We start from the raw sequence: 17932 nt of genomic DNA on the forward strand, positions 1-17932 counted from the left end.
TGAAATCCAAGTTGTTAAATTCCTAGTGGCCAATGAGTATGGTTAGCAGTGGATATTCTGTTAGGGAAATAAATCTCGTTCCTCAGTTTCAGAAGGCAGGTGAAAAATATTCGCTTAGCAAGGGATGTCTCAAAAAAATTTACTGCCATTTGCTTCATGAGTTTGGAGAGCACAAGTTCAGATAGCAGGAAATTGTCCTCAGAAGTTGGAACTTTGATTCACCATCTTGTGTCATCCAGATTTGCTAATGAAGAGTCTAATTCACATGTTTTCCTTGTACCTAAGTGATTGCTTCCCCCCCCATCCCCACTTTCTTTGGAAACTTTTAAAATTTTCTCTTTGTTCTTGGAGTTCTGACACTTCACAGTGCTATACCTCAGTGTGGATCTTTTTCATTCATTATACTTGACACTCTGTTGGGCCTTTCGATCTGAAGACTGAAGTTCTGGGCATAGCGTCTAATGTTATTTCATTTTAATAATCCCTTCAACCGGGGCACCTGGGTGGCTCAGTGGGTTAAGCCTCTGCCTTCAGCTCAGGTCATGATCTCAGGGTCCTGGGATCGAGTCCCACATCGAGCTCCCTGCTCAGCAGGGAGCTTTGGCTCCTCCTCTCTCTCTGCCTGCCTCTCTGCCTACTTCTGATCTCTGTCAAATAAATTAAAAAAAAAAAAAATCCCTTCAACCTCCTTTACATTTTTTTTCACATTGTAAAAACTGATAATCTGATATTAGACCCTTATTTTATCTTCTGTGCCTTTAATCTTTTATTTTCTCTCTCTTTGAGGTCTACTTTCAAAGGTATTTGCTTATGTACATCTTCCAACTCTATTAATTACTTTTTTTTGGAGTGGGGAGAGAGGGAGGGAGAGAGAGAGAGACAGAAGGGGCAGAAGAAGAAGGAGAGAAGGAACGCTCAGCATGGAGCCTGACACAGGGCTTGATCTCACACCTCTGAGATCATGGCCCTAGCCACAATCAAGCTTCTGACATCCAACCTACCCACCCACCCAGGTGCCCTCTATTAATTACTTTTAAAGTTTAAACATTTTTGAAAGTTTTACTGTTTTGATAACTGTTTCATTTCCTGTGTTGTTTTATAAATGCAGTGTCTCCAAGTCTTTTTATACAGCTTTTCTACTTAGTCAGCATTATCTCATATCCTAAGAATTTTAAAAACATGGTTTTTCATTTTTACATAGTGCTCCATCAAAAGATCAAAATGTACCAAAGATTTTAAGCAGCATGAGGCATTATCAAATCTGTCTTTCCTATGTTCAGCCTAGAAATAGTGGGAAGAATGAATTGGAGCAGATTAGAAAAAGGGTCTGTAATCTAGGAGAAATGAAACTCTTATCTAAGGCAGTAGTGGGGGGGGTTGCAGTAAATGTAAAAGAACAGCAAACGGATTCTGGGAGGTGGAATGGCACAGGTCTTGGTGATTGACTAAATAAGAGAAAATTTAAAAGTCCAGAATTAACCTCAGATTTATGATTTGAACAACAGCAAGAATAGGTGAATTTTTTCAAATAAGAATTATGTATTTTGAGGGGCTCTTACTTGGGTGGCTCAGTTGGTTAAGTCTCTAACTGGATTTTAGCTCAGGTCATGATCTCGGGGTCATGAGATCAAGCCCTGCCTCAGGGTCTCCGCTCAGCATTAAGTCTGTAGAGATTTTCTCCTTCTCCTTCTACTCCTACTGTTCATGCTCTCACTCTAAAATAAACAAATCTTTAAAAAAAAAAGAATTATTTATTTTGAATATGCTTAACAGTGACTTAACTATTGTTCCCTCTTAAGTGAGTGAAACTAGATCAAACCTACATGTACGTTGCACTGTGCTGTACAATATGATTTTGCCCTAGTGCTATGGTCTCAGTGATAAGTCATTAACATTTAAAGAGAAATGTACAAGGTTCTAAATTAATGTTTGTATTTTTCATGACAATATTTTTAGTTCGAAAGATAAAAACATTTTAAAACATCTTTATAAATATTCTTATCTACAAAGATATTTTTATTTGTAATTAAACATAAGAAAACATACCAAACCTTTAGAGCGACCAACTTTTTTTTTTTTTAAAGATTTTATTTTTATTTATTTGACAGACAGAGATCACAAGTAGGCAGAGAGGCAGGCAGAGAGAGTGGGGGGAAACAGGCTCCCTGCTGAGCAGAGAGCTCGATGAGGGGCTCGATCCCAGGACCCTGAGATCATGACCAGAGCCAAAGGCAGAGGCTTTAACCCACTGAGCCACCCAGGCGCCCCAGCGACCAACTTTTTAAAAAATAGTTTATTTGTTTATTTGAGAGAGAGAGAGAGAGGGCACACGCTTGAGTTAGGGAGAAGCAGGAGAGGGATAAGCAGACTCTCCTCTGAGCACAGAGCATTGTGGAGCTCAATCTCTATACCCTGAGATCATGGCACGAGACAAAATCGAGAGTCAGATGCTTAATCAACTGAGCCACCAGGCACCCCAAGTGGCCAACTTTTTAATTAAGATTCTTTGGAAAAATATTTAACACTAAGGATGAAAAAACTGGCAGTAAACAAAAATTCAAGTTCAAAATTATGGCGTCGTCCTTTCCCAGCAGCACCTCCTGCATGGCCTCCACTCCCCACGGGCACTTAAGTTTAAAATTATGGCTGAAACACTATGAAAGAAAATTTTATCACAAGATAGTAGAATATTTTTAAATAAAAAGTCATTCTGTTATATAAATACTTTCATTTTTTGTATATTCCCTTTGAGTCTCAGAATGAGTTCTGCAAGATAATTTCCTTTTCATCAGTGAAATACCTGTTTACCATTTAACTATTTAAATATATAGATGCAAATAGGGGTGCCAGGGTGGCTCAGTCAGTTAAGCATCTGACTCTTGATCTCAGCTCAGGGCACGATCTCAGGGTCGTGAGTTCAAGCCGTTACATTGGGCTCCGTACTCAGAGTGGAGCCTACTAAAAAAAAAAAAAACCCAAAACAAAAAACTATCTATCCAAATAGAAGCAAATATATACTAAATATATTTTTTAAATAGATGCAAATCATTTTATTTAAAAAAAACCTTAGTTCTATTTAGAATCATTACAATATTTATATTTAAATACTCCAACTTAATTTATGAGTATTAAGCAAGTGGGAGCTCCTACAGACAAGTCTGATTTAGTTTTATAAATAATGAAGATGATTTAAAATGTAAAAAAAAAAAAAAAACTAAACTTAAAAAAACATATCTTAAACCACCTGATTTTTAAAGTCACACCAGCCATCTACTTCTAAAAAGTCCTTATCAAAGCTATTTCTTTAAACCCAACATTTACTAACTCAACAGATGGGTTTTAAAAATGAGGAATGTAATTTTACTTTCAACTCACTGATTATATACTCAACTGGCAGCTTTAAAAAAAATAATTTTAGAATACATGAAGACCTGAATTAAACCATTTTCAACATTTCTCCAGGCCTGTTTGCTAACTGGCTTCTTTTTACATATGAGCTTTAAACATAGCTCTCACAGGTAGTACACAAAAATAACTACTTGCAACTATAAAACCTCTCAAATAAATGCCCAACATAACATCACTGCTTCTTCCTTCTCTTGTAAGAATCATTACTGTGAACTCGTACTCGCTGGGACACAGAGGATGCTATTTTCATGCTGTCTTTCTTTGTAAATGTCTTCTCTATTGGTCCGGGTTTCCAAAGTAACAACTGTGCATCTTCTCCTCCGGTTAGCAAAGAATCATCCTGCATATTCCAAGAGAAAGAACGGACTGTAGCAGCATGCCCTCCGTGAAGGCTGGTCACATGGATCAATCCTGATGTAGTACAGCTCATTAAGTGAATAATTCCTGTGTTTGTTCCTCCAACAACAAACAATTTGTCCATTTTTTCATGATACTGGCCACCAATTAAATAGTCCAAAATACCTTCTTTCAGATTAACCACTTCTCTGACATCTTGGATGTTCAAACGTGTAATTGGTTCATCAGTATTCAGATGATTAAGATCCCACCAACAAAATCCCTCATCGTGTGTCATGCAGTAAATCTGTTTATAATCCCTTCCAGACCAACCAATACAGCTTACTGAGGAAATGGAGTTACAGGTTGTAATCAGTGCATCTTCTTCATTATCCACACTAATATCGAATACATTTACCAGGCCATCAGTTGAACCTGAGACTAACATGTTGGGATTGTTGGGATGGAAGCACACTTGAGTGACATCATCACTATGAGTCTCTGAATATGCTCCAAGTGGGTCTTTAGTAGTTGACAAATCCTGAGAACTAATTCTTGCGTCCCAAAATACTAACAAGGCATCATCGTCAACTTTTTCTGTACCAGCACAAATGACATGATCATTGCAGTTGATATCAAAACTAATAAAAATATTGGAAGGGTAACCCTTGAACAGCTGGACAGGTTTTTCACTGGCTAATCGAGAATCCCAACACTTTACGGTGCCATCGCTACATGATGAATATACACTGTCACTAGAACTTGCAAATCGGACTCCATTCAGAAGTCCAGGATATCCACTAAATTCTCGTAGTACATATAACCTTTCTTTATCATATATTCTGATTAATCCATTAGAACATAAAACAGCAACCAAGTTTTCTTTTTCTGCTTGTACAGTTTTTGATGTGTCTATACCAAGCAAATAAGTAGGCTCTTTAGTTTCTGAGGAACGTTTAACAATGTTCAGATTAGCAAATTGTCCCTCAATCTTCTCCATGTCAGGAGTAGCATCCAAGCGTAGTAAAAATCTGTAAAAAAAAAAAAAAAAAAAAATACAAAAATTAAAATTAAACGCAAAGCTTCTCCAAAATTATAATCAAGTCAAGAACACTTTCCTCTGAGGACTGGCACAAAATAACAGAAATAAAGTCTATTCTAATATTTTAATCTTTCCCTGCCATGATATAACTAGAACTTGGTTGCTTCCCTCTAATTCAATCACTCTTGAATACTCAATCTACCATATATACCTTATGTCAGTAAGAGAATTTTAAACATGTACATATACTGCTCAGTAGTTCCTTTTAGCTTACACCCAACTTTTGGTCCAACTCATAATTCTCAGCATTAGCCAGAATGCTGGCTTCTCCTGGCCCCAGCTGCCTGAGGCTACTTTTAGAATTTAAATGTAGGGGGATGGGTGAGCCTGGTGGTAGGTATTAATGAGGGCACATACTGCATGGGGCACTGGGTGTTTTATGTAAACAATGAATCTTGGAACACTACATCAAAAACTAATGATGTGGGGCGCCTGGGTGGCTCAGTGAGTTAAAGTCTCTGCCTTCTGCTCGGGTCATGGTCTCAGGGTCCTGGGATGGAGCCCCGAATCGGGCTCTCTGCTTGGCAGGGAGCCTGCTTCCTCTCTCTCTCTCTCTGCCTACTTGTGATCTCTGTCTGTCAAATAAATAAATAAAATCTTAAAAAAAAAAAACAACTAATGATGTATTGTATGGTGACTAACCTAACATTAAAAAACAAAAGAATTTAAACATACATGTGAATGCAGAAAAATGGTCCCCCAAGATATCTATGCCTTAATCCCTGGAACCTGAGAATGTTAAGTTACATGGCAAAGAAGAACTGAGGTAGCTTATCATTTGATCTTTAAAAAAATTTTTTATTATTATTGATGTATAGCCGACACACAATGTAACATTAATTTCAAGTGTACAACACAGTGATTCCACAAGTCCGTGTTATATTATTCTCATCGCAAGTGTAGCTACCATCTGTCACCATACAATACTATTAGAATATCACTGACTATATTCCCTATGCTGTACTTTTTACCTCTATCATTTATTCATTCCATAACTGGAAGCCTGTATTTCCCACTCCCCTCCATCCATTTTGCCCACCCCCCACACATCCCTCCCCTCTGGCAGCCATCAGTTTGTTCTGTGTATTTAGGTGTCTGTATCAGCTTTTTTTTTTAAAGTGCCACATATAAGGGAAATCGAATGGTATTTGTCTTTCACTGTGTGACCTATTTCACTTAGCATAATACCCTCTAGGACCATCCATGTTGTCATGAATGACAAGATCTCATTTTTTTGTGTGGGTGAGTAATATTCCTGTGTGTGTGTGTGTGTGTATACACGTGACTTCTTTATCCATTTATTTATCCATGAACACTTAATTGCTTCTATATCTTGGCTATTGTAAATAATGCCGTAACAAACATAGGGGTGCATGTATCTTTTTGAAGTGTTTTAATTTTCTTTGAATAAATTCCCAGTAATAGAATTACTGGGTCATATTGTATTTCTTTTTTTTTTTTTTTAAGAATCCTTTTTTTTTTTTAATAAAGATTTTATTTATTTATTTGACGGAGAGAGAGAGAGAGATCACAAGTAGGCAGAGAGGCAGGCAGAGAGAGGTGGGGGTCGGGGAAGCAGGCTCTCTGCTGAGCCTGATGTGGGGCTTGATCCCAGGACCCTGAGATCATGACCTGAGCCGAAGACAGAGGCTTAACCCACTGAGCCACCCAGGTACCCATGTATTTCTATTTTTAATTTTTTAAGGAACTTCCATACTATTTCCTACAGTGGCTATACCAATTTACATTCTCACAAGCTCTGCATGAGGGTTCCTTTTTCTCCATATCCTCATCAACACTTGTTATTCCTTGTCTTTTTGACTCTGGCCATTCTGGCAGATTTAAGGTAATAGCTCATTGTGGTTTTGATCATCCCTGATGATGAGTGATACTGAACACCTTTTCCTGTATCTGTTTGCCATTTGTATGTCTTTGCAAAAATGCCTACTCAGGTCCTCTGCGCATCTTAATTGGATTATTTGGGTTTTGTGTCGAGTTGTGCTTATCAGTTGATCTTAAAATAGGGATATTATTTGGATTATCTGGCTGGGTCCAGTGTAATCACCATTGTTCTTAAAAGTAGGAGGCAGAACATGATGCGAGGAAGAGAGAGATGTTACTACATCTCAAAATATATTGTTGGTTTGGGGGAAGAAGGTCTTTAAGTGGGTGGCCCTTAGAAACTGGAAAAGGCAAAGAATCGCCCCCATTTAGATTCTCCAGATGGAAATGCAGCCCTGCCAACACCTTGATTTTCACCCAGTGAGACCTATTTTGGACTTTGACCCCTCAGAATTATAATAAATTTGTATTTTTTCAAGCCACCAAGTTTGTAGTAATTTGTTATAGCAACAATAGGAAACTAATACGTAGGGGTTTCCAATATGAAATTCTGGAGAAGTGCTTCTCAGGCAGTAGTAACTTATAAATGATGGAGTGGGAATATGACCCTAGGCATTCTGGCTTCAAGGACTGTGCACTTCACCACACCAGATTGCCCCTCATTTCTTTTCTCTTAAAATATTTCATTTTGGGGGCTCCTGGGTGGCTCAGTGGGTTCAGCATCTGCCTTCAACTCAGGTCATGATCCCAGGGTCCTGGGATCAAGTCCCACACTGGGCTCTCAGCTCAGCGGCAGCCTGCTTCTCCCTCTCCCTCTGCCTGCCACTTCCCCTGCTTGGGCTTTCTCTCTCTCTGTCAAATAAATAAAATCTTTAAAAAAAATTTTTTTTTTAAATTTTTAAGGAATCTCTACACCCTATGTGGGGCTTGAACTTAGAAGTTCCTTAATGGTAGAACAAGTTCAAAGTCAGAAAAACTTGCATGCCTAGTGACTTTATCACAAATTTCTTATCTCACTTTTACCAAATAAATAGTCTACCTTACAAATTCACTTTTTCATTCTTATGATGAAATGGTTTTTTTGTTGTTGCTTTAATGATATCTTTTTAACCGTCTTTTCATCTTTAAAAGAAGAAATGAGTACCAACTCAAGAGCTGTTAGAAGAATCCACTAAAATAATGTATTCAGCACAATGCCTAGCAAATAAAATACATATTCAACAGATGTTATATAAAAATTATCAGTATTACCACTACCAATACCACTAACACCATATTGGAGGCAGGGTGAGTCTGGATCTAGGTATTGTTACTCAGACCTCAGTGTCACCTCCCTAGAAAGATCCTCCTTAGTCAACCGATCTAAAATAGTCCCTGTCACTTCCTATCATATTGCTTGTTTTATCAATTTAAAAATTAAAAATGCCTAATTATAAAATATTTCAAATATACAAAAAAAGTGTAACAGACACCCAAGTATAGACAGTCAGATACTCAGATTTAACAGATGTTAACATTTTACCATACTTGTTTGTTTTTTATTTAAAGAAACATTACAGACACAACTGCTCTGAATTTATAACATGGCATTGCATTCGTATGTATCTTCTTTGCATTTGCTCTTTTCACTCAATATTTTTTTAAAACCCTATTTTGGTGTTGAAGTTCTTATTCTTTCTTACTTATCTAGTATCAATAAATAATTGTTGAATAAATGAATAATTGATTCAACTTTCTTGCTCTTGTTCTAGGAGAAACAGAATAAACCTAAAAGGATATTGCATGTGTTATGTGTTTGCAGGGGGAGCTCTGCTCATGGAAATTAGTAAAATAATGGGATTCTTTAACAGTACTTTAAATAGGGCATGAAAAGGAACTACAGAGAAAGATTTTATATTGTAAAGAAAAATATTATTTAACATTTTTTTTTTTTACCACAAGCTATTCAAATTATTCTTCAAATGTGTATTTACTTAAGAGTAAGTAAAGAGTAGGGCACCTGGGTGGCTCAGCTGGTTAAGCGTCGGCCTTAGGTTCAGGTCATGATCTCAGGGTCCTGGGATTGGGCCCCACATTGGGCTCTCTGCTCAGTGGGGAAGCTGTTCCCCCACCTGTCTCTCTGCCTACTTGTGATCTCTCTCTTTGTCAAAAAATAAATAAAATGGTAAAAAAAAAAGTGTATTTTCTATACCTTCCAAGGAGAAACCCTTTTAAAATTCCAGATAAAAGCTATCCATTCTTGAAATATTCCAAGAGTTAATATGAGGTTATAAAATAAATAATTTTTCCTACTGCTTCATTTTGATTTTTGCATATGAAAGATCAGGTTGATGAAAATTTTAAACAATCAAGTTTAATGTGGCTTTTAAGCTAATAGTAATTTGTAGGACTATGACCATGCACTCAAGCCAGATAGTTGTACAGCACTCCCTCCCTCCACTACATTGTCTGGAGAGTCTGTTTCATATTGGAACAGTACCCTGAATGGCTTTAATTCAAAGGATTCTAGGGGTTGATAGGTCAGGAAGGGTAGGCCCCAGACTGAATGCTATAGCAAATTTAACACTTCAAGACTGTGGAGATGGGGGCACCGGGGTGGCTCAGTTGGCTAAGCGTCTCCCTTCAGCTGTCATTGTCCCAGGGCCCTGAGATCAAGCCCTGCATCGGGCTCCTTGCTCAGCAGGGAGTTTGCTTCTCCCTCTTCTACTCCCCATTCTTATGTTCCCTCTCTTGCTGTGTGTGTGTGTCTCTCTCTCTGTCAAATAAGTAAGTAAATAAATAAATCTATATTTTAAAAAAAATGATTGTAGAGATGGTAACAATCACAGTGGTTGTCCACTTGACACACTATTCAAATGCAATATAGTTTCTCAAGAAAGAAGAACTAAAGGAAGGGTGGGTGGGTGGATGGATGGATGGATGGAAGGAAGGAAAGAGAGAGAGAGAAAACAAAGAGGAAGAAGGATATTAGAGGTAAGGTAGGTATATCTCATAAAACCGTAAAGCTATAGAGCTTAGAGAGTACACAGATACAGTGAAATAATTTGATCTCTTACAGAGAAACACGAAAGCCTCTAGCTTATGTTTTAACACATTAATATGCAAGTGAGTCATACTTGAAATATAGCCTTCCTAGGCTATGTGGTTAATTCTTAATTTTACATGCTAATGAATCATTCCAAGATGATAAATACTTTTTCCTCTATGCACAGTCTTTATCTGCGTTTTCTTTGCATGATCCACCTCCAGTCCTGAAGAGAAGCCATAGGCTCTTTTCATCCCACACTCCACTCTCACAGGGTGACTTCATTCACATTCATGTGCCGTCTATATGCCAATGATCTCATCCATTTACAGATCTGTATTTCCAACCATCTACTGGATAGGATGTGTCCTACTACACCCCAAAATAAAAGTGATCATTTATGTTCCTCTCCTCCCCAACCAAATCTTCCCTTTAAAAACAAAAACAAGATATATTTCACAATTTTCTCCATTTTGATTAATGGTATTAGCACTATGACAGCCCTCTGATCTACCTGGCTAAGCTAGAACCTCCGGGATATCTAATTCTCCCTCAACCAATCAGTTTCCAAATCCTACTTTTGGCTTTGGGCTGTGGGATGCTTAGGGAAGTATTAAGTTAAATCTGTTTCTGTCGATCAGAACAATACTGACAATTTCATATGATTCAACCTAACAAAAACATATGATGAGAACAAGTAAGATTAACCATAATTTTTATCTTTTCTCTATTTGTTCCTGTTAGATGCATAAAAGGAAGCTTAGTTAGCATTCTAGATCTTAACAGGCTAGGGAGAGCTAAGGATTGTGGACTGAGTTCTTATGTCAACATGCAAACATACAGATGCACAAAGAAAGAGGGCGCAAAAAGAGGGGGACACAAAGAGTACTAAAGAATATAAAAGAGAAGAGAAATGAAAATAAGCCAAAAGGGAAGAGCAGAGAAAAAAGAAGGGAATGTACAAAAGAGGGGGAAGTTACTACCACTGTCTCTGGAGTCCAACACCAGTGAGATACTGCAGTTTGTACTCTGCCAACACAGAAATGAGATGAGAAATCCAGATAATGGAAGTTTAGGAAAGTCTAAAGCTATGGTAATTGTGTGGTTAAAAAGAATTTTTCTTTCTTTCTTTTTAAGATTTTTATTTATTTATTTATTTACTTGACAGAGAGAAATCACAACTAGGCAGAGAGGCAGGCAGAGAGAGGTGAGGAAGCAGGCTCCCTGCTGAGCAGAGAGCCCGATGCGGGACTCGATCCCAGGACCCTGAGATCATGACCTGAGCCGAAGGCAGCGGGTTAACCCACTGAGCCACCCAGACGCCCCTTTTTTTAAAAGATTTTACTTATTTATTTGACAGAGACACAACGAGAGAGGGATCACAAGCAGGGGGAGTGGGAAAGGGAGAAGCAGGGGCTCTATCCCAAGACCCTGGGTTCACGACCTGAGCCGAAGGCATCCACCCAATGACTGAGCCACCCAGGGGCCCCAAGAATTTTTCTTCATTTAAAAAAGACTGCTTATTAGAATTCGTTAGCCATTATAACCAACTGCAATATGCGCCTAGGTGTTCTGAGAACAGTGGTAGAAGAATTACTAATATCTCATCTTGAGCCACTTAGTACAGATCAGGAAACAGCAGGACCCCAGAGCTGCTGTTGTGGTTCTTACTGGAATACAGGATTCTCCAGTCCGACTATAATGTGGAGGGTGGAAGATATTTAGAAAGACAACCCAAAACAAACATTTTGGGTTAAGTTTAATGTGGTGAGAATATTAAATTCCTGATGAACTGCCATCTTGGAATACAGTAGGTGGGAAGCACTGACTAATCTCTTAATTGTCCTTAGATAATTAGGAATTATTTACTTAATAACAAAATCCCTAAACATAAGTATGAATTTCTTGTCGCTTTTGCTTTCACAAGATGTAAGTTCTTTTATCAGTTGAAATGCTATTTCATTTTATTTCCTTTTAAAATATGCCCAGTAAAATGTTCTTTCTGTAAATAAAGTATATCCCAAACATACCTAGCTGCAACTAGGTACCGCTCTGATTCTCAGATGGTTAAGTTTAAATATGAAATCTGAAGGACAGACTAGCTTAAATATCTCTGTAACAGAAGAAATAGTTTTTTTCCCCCATTTGAACAAGAAACAAAAAAAGAGAAATAACATACATTTTATACCCATTTGGAAAATACTGATTACAAAAGGCACTATATTAAACATCTTCTGCATATTATTTTGCATGAAATCAGAAATGGCTGTATCCTTAGAAAAAAATGTATTTCTAACTTTCAGCTATGAATGCTCATTATGCCTGAAAGACCTGCCAGCATTAGCATCATACACTACATTTTTACCACTGAAAAGTAACAATTGTATGTGAAGTATACGTTGAGTATAGGACTAGTTTTCTTGACAAAAGTTATCAGACTTGAGTCAGAAAAACTTAATTCTCCACAGCTGAAACTTAATGTTGCTCACTTATAAGGAATTAGCTATAATGACTGTGGAAAAAGACGTCCAGCGAATGTCCCAAATGTGGGAAAGGTTTCATGGGAAAAGGCATTCAGAAATGGACGTTAATAACTTTACAATCCACACCTATAATTTACAACAATGGTATACCCACATTTATCAAATTGGGCTAGGATACCTGAGCCTCACAGAGAAGAAAATAATCATAATTGGAGTTCAACAGATGCTAGCCTTTGGGTTACCAACTTATATCTAGTCACTTTTTTATCATAACCATTTAACCCTATAAGATAGGATTATCCCCATTTTATGGCAGAAACTGAAGCTCAGAGGGACTAAGTAACTGGTCAATATTCTCACAGTTACTAAGGGGAGGAAAAGGAGGGACTGTGGTTTGAAACCCAAGTTGTCTCTTCAAAACCTGTGAACCTGTGTTCACGCTAATACTACGCTTCTGCTCTTTTATATAAGTCCTGAAGCATTAATGTCAACTATAATTAAGGAATATGCCTATTAGCCTTTGAGAGGGCGAATTACATGTTAACCCTACAGATAAGCAGAGGAGAAAGAAAGAGTGCAGGATGATTGAAAAAAAAAAATACACTGGCCTAGAAAAAGGTTACTGTAAGCAAACATCACTTATTCTTTATTTTTTTCTGTCTTTTCAAACTTTTTTTTTTTTTTAAAGATTTTATTTACTTATTTGACAGACAGAGATCACAAGTAGGCAGAGAGGCAGGCAGAGAGATAGAGGAAGGGAAGCAGGCTCTCCACTGAGCAGAGAGCCCGATGCGGGGCTCGATCCCAGGACGCTGGGATCATGACCTGAGCCGAAGGCAGAGGCTTTAACCCACTGAGCCACCCAGGTGCCCCCTTTTCAAACTTTTTAATTATGGAATTTATATGGAGTAGAGAATAGTAAAAGAAAACACCATGCACCCATCGGCCAGCATAAACAATTACACTGCTCAAAAGTTATTATTAGGGTGAGAGGAATCAGTTATGTATCATATATTATATGAAGAGCAATTAAGGAGCTCTCGTGTACAGTATGATGGAATCCCTCCAACTCATCCCCCTCTCCCTCCTTCATGTGGCATCAGCATGGTTTCAAGACTTGACCCTAGCTCCAGGAGCAGATCCTGATTAGCCTAAACCAATCACAGTAATTCTATTCTTTTAAACCAGTAATTGGTTCAGAAACCTTATATTCTTGCCAACCCATGCATGTATTCTCCTAACTACAATTCGTTCAGATGTGGAACACTAATTCTAAAGTGGACCCAATCCAATTGATGGAAAGAACTTTTATTCCATGTTAATGAGATTCCACATTTTCTATTTAAGTCAGTTTGCAGGAGAGTTTTTGTTAATACAGCCAGAGCCTCTCTAACTAATTGAAGATAATCAAATAAAGTTTTGCATATACCACCAAATATTCACTTTATGTAAGAGTCTCCTACAAGGAAAGATTGAGGTAACATACTTTAAAAAGTCAAATTTCATTCATACTGAAACGAGGGATTTGATCTTTCATTAACTTTAGAACATCTATCTATCCTCTTCCTCCCTCACCCTCCATATTTTTTGTTCAAAAATAAAAGGGAAAAAATAAGAAACACAAAGGAAATCAACAAAATAAAAACACAAACTACTGAAATGATACGATGTTTTAAAACTTAAAGTTAGAGGCGCCTGCGTGGCTCAGTGGGTTAAAGCTTCTGGCTTCCGCTCAGGTCACCATCCCAGGGTCCTGAAATCAAGCCCCATATCAGGCTCTCTGCTCAGCAGGGAGCCTGCTTCCTCCCCTCTCTCTATGCCTGCCTCTGCCTACTTGCGATCTCTGTCTGTGAAATAAATAAATAAAATCTTAAAAAAAAAAACCAAACTTAAAGTTAAACTCTATTTGGTGAGTTTCTGGGTTTTTTTTTTTCTTTCTTTCTTCCCTTCCTTTTTCCTTTTCCTCCCTTCCTCCTGTCTTCCTTCCTTCCCTTTTCCCCCTTCCTTCCCTTTCCCTTCCCTTTCTCTCCTTTCCCTTCCTTTCCTTCTTAAAGTGGGCTACACGCCCAGTGAGGAGCCCAATGTGGGGCTTGAACTCACAACCCTGAGATCAAGACCTGATCTGAAATCAAGAGTCAGATGCTTAACTGACTGAGCCACCCAGGTGCTCCTGTATATTTTAAAAATGCATTTTTTAGGGGCGCCTGGGTGGCTCAGTGGGTTAAAGCCTCTGCCTTCAGCTCAGGTCATGATCCCAGGGTCCTGGGATTGAGCCCCACATCAGGTTCTCTGCTCAGCAGGGAGGTTGCTTCCCTTCCTCTCTCTCTGCCTGCCTCTCTGCCTACTTGTGATCTCTGCAAATAAAAAAATAAAACCTTTAGAAAAAAAATGCATTTTTTAATATCCTAAATAGTTGTATGGTTCAAAATTCAAAAGGTTCCAAAACTAAGTTTTTGTCCTCAAGTCCATTTCTTCTCCCAGCAAGCAACAAATGTTACCGGTTTCTTCTGAATACTTTCAGAGATTGTCAATTTGAAAATAATGCATTGGGACACCTGGGTATAGTCAGTTAAGTGTCTGACTCTTGATTTTGGCTCAGGCATGAGATCAAGCCCTGCATCATGCGCTATGCTCAGCCAGGAGGCTGCTTAAGATTCCTTCCCTCTCCCTCTGCCCCTCTTCCCATTCTCTCTCTCAAATAAGTAAATAAATTGTTAAAAAAAGAAAAGAAAAGAATGCAGTGAAGTTTTTTCAGCTTATCAAAAAATTGTCAGTGTGATACAATAGAAAAAGCAATAACTTTAAGAATCAAACATCCTAATTTTAAGTTCTTGTTCTACCACAAACTAGCAAAGTCATCACTATACGAATTACCTAAACTCTCTAAGTCTCAGTTTCCCCATCTTTAAAGCAGGGATAAAGCGGTACCTGGCTGGCTCCACTGAAGAGCATGAGGCTCTGGATCTCAGGGTCATGAGTTCGAGCCCCACACTCAGTGTAGAGATTAAATAAATTAATTATTAAAAAAATAAAGTAGTGGGGCACCTGGCTTGGGCCTCTGCCTTCAGCTCTGGCCACGATCTCAGGGTCCTGGGATCGAGCCCCGCATTGGGCTCTCTGCTCAGCAGGGAGCCTGCTTCCCCCTCTCCCTCTGCCTGCCTCTCTGCCTGCTTGTGATCTGTCTGTCAAATAAATAAAATAAAATCTTTAAAAAAAGAAAAAAAAATATAGAGATAAAAATGGACAGTCAATATCCAGTGCCTATTATGGCCAAGTATGATGGTAAATGCTAGAGATTCAGATGAAAACAAATTTGCTGTCTTCAAGAAATTAGGAGACAGAACAGTAAAGAATTATAATATAGGGTGATAAGCACAAGGACAGAGGTAATCATAGGATCCAGGAACACAGAGGAGAAGTATACAGAGGGTACAATTCTTGACAGTAAGAAAATAAGCAACAAATGGTATTTCCTGTCTTCTAATTAATTTTCATGTGATTTACATTCACTTAATTTCATTTTACATTCACATTTAAAAATTTACAAGTCTTATAGCTTTTAAAACAGGTATAAGCAGTCTCAGTTACTCTTACATTAAAACTTCTTAAAAAAATGAATCAATACGTAAAATTTCATGAACACAAGTATCAAACATAATTCTCAATTCTGAATAAACTTTATATCAAATTGAATCGGTGCGTTTTAAGAGTTTTTCATTTTATAATGAAAAATACACTTCTAAAGAGCAAATAAACTTCCACATGTTTTAGAAGACAACAGAGCTTTACTACTGTATAAGCTTCTCCAAGATTCTTATCTTTTAGTTAGGTACTAATCAGAAAAGCTTTAGCTCTAACCTATTTAAAACACCCTTGGAGCTCCTTAAACAAATGGCTAATTCTAGGTCTGGGGCAGGGAAAATACAGACGAGCCAAGAGCACCAAATAGTGCCAGAAAGTAAAGTAATGTTTAAAAATAATAATAATAAAATACAAGAGCCAAAGAATAAAATAAATACCCACGAATCCATACTGATAAAAATAAATGACTATATAATTAAATAAATGAGGGAAGAATTTCAAGTAATTTAAGCACCTATACTTCCAAGGAGGTAGAGCTTAATTCTCCTCCCCTCCAGTATAGACTGGACTTAATTAACCTGCTTCAAAAAACAGAGTACGGAAAGAGTAAAAGATAATAATTTCAAGTACAGAAACCTGGAAGACGTCGCCTTAACCAAATGATGGTTAACACTGCCAACAGTAAGTCGGTAAGTCGTGTTGATGTCACCTGCCCCCTGGTGTGACACAGGAAGGACACTTCACTTCTGTGGTATTCTTCCCCCTAGGTCCATCACCCCAGTGTAATCAAGAGAAAATACCAGACAAACTCATTCAGGAATATCCTACAAATACCTGGTTAACACTTGTCAGAAGTTCCAAGGTCATGAAAAATAAGCAAAGTCTGAGAGACTATCACAGGTTGGAGGAAAGGAGGAGGATTGATGACTAAATGCAATGTGGTGGGCGCCTGGGTGGCTCAGTGGGTTAAGCCGCTGCCTTCGGCTCAGGTCATGATCTCAGGGTCCTGGGATCGAGTCCCGCATCGGGCTCCCTGCTCGGCAGCGAGCCTGCTTCCCTCCCTCTCTCTCTGCCTGCCTCTCTGTCTACTTGTGATCTCTCTCTGTCAAATAAATAAATAAAATCTTTAAAAAAAAAAAATAAATAAATGCAATGTGGTATCTGTGACTGGACTGACCACAGAAAGGATGTTAGTGGAAAAGCTGGTGAAATCCAAATAAACTTTATAGTTCAGTTCACAGTATTATACCAGTGATAATTTCTTAGTTTTGGTAAATGTATCACTGTTACATTAACATTAGGGAAGTTGGATGAAGGGTATACAGAAACTGTAGTATCTTTGCAACTTTTCTACAAACCTAGTATTACTCAAAAAAGCACTTTAAAAAAAATGCCCTCAATACATATGGATATTTAGAGGTTCTAGGTAGAAAAGGATTTCAAGTACATACACACTAGGAATGTTCCTATGTGGAAATGCTCTTATGTCAATCTCAATTCTAGACCTGAGATGACTCCCACAGGCTAATCATGAATGCCACCACCAAGCTCTGCCCCTATCACCTATTTCCAGGATAAAAATATAAAAAAATAAAATCTACTAATACCCCCAAATTTGGAAAGAAGCCAACTGAAGAGGAAGCTAGGCAACCTCAGAAAACCTCAGCAGTAAACATCCTTACTCACTAATGCAGGAGCTCAGCAAAGAGGGCTGCTAGGGCTTACTATATTTCTAAGGTCTCCATGCTAATTTGGGAAATGAGAAGCAGCCCAGAAAATATCATAGGATCTCAGAAGAAAAAAACAGAGACCAGGTTCCCCATCAAGATTGATGATGCCTCAGTCTCAGTGAGTAGTTTTTCCAAGTAGAAGTGAATCATGTCACGTTTGGATCAGGTGATCAAGAGGTGGTGGGTACATCTTCACCTTCTCTTCACTCAACTGCTGGCTGGATGCAGAGGACTTCAAAGCCCTACAGATGGCTGAACCAAAAAATGAAAGGAGTCCGAGTCCCCAGCCACCACATGAAAGGCTACTTGCTCACCAGAAAAACCTACATCTGCCTGTACCAAGCAGTTGTGAAGACATCTGAAAGATGTAGTTTTAAAAACTGCAAAATAAAACCCCAACCTCTTAGTATCATTCACCTTTTCT

General features: G+C 38.2%; 1 protein-coding gene across 9 annotated transcripts in view; it reads right to left on the reverse strand.

Annotated features, from left to right (window-relative positions):
• Positions 1–2407: 2407 nt before the first annotated feature.
• Positions 2408–17932, reverse strand: part of WDR89 (WD repeat domain 89) — a 36779-nt gene continuing 21254 nt past the window's right edge. For all 9 annotated transcript variants that reach the window (XM_046007170.1, XM_046007174.1, XM_046007168.1 and 6 more), the window contains one exon: positions 2408–4775. In XM_046007170.1, coding sequence (XP_045863126.1) covers positions 3581–4775 — 1195 coding nt within the window. In that variant the 3' untranslated portion in view covers positions 2408–3580. The remainder of the gene's footprint in view (positions 4776–17932) is intronic.

This window comes from Meles meles, chromosome 6, assembly GCF_922984935.1.
Source record: "Meles meles chromosome 6, mMelMel3.1 paternal haplotype, whole genome shotgun sequence".
NCBI classification, from domain to species: Eukaryota; Metazoa; Chordata; class Mammalia; order Carnivora; family Mustelidae; genus Meles; species Meles meles.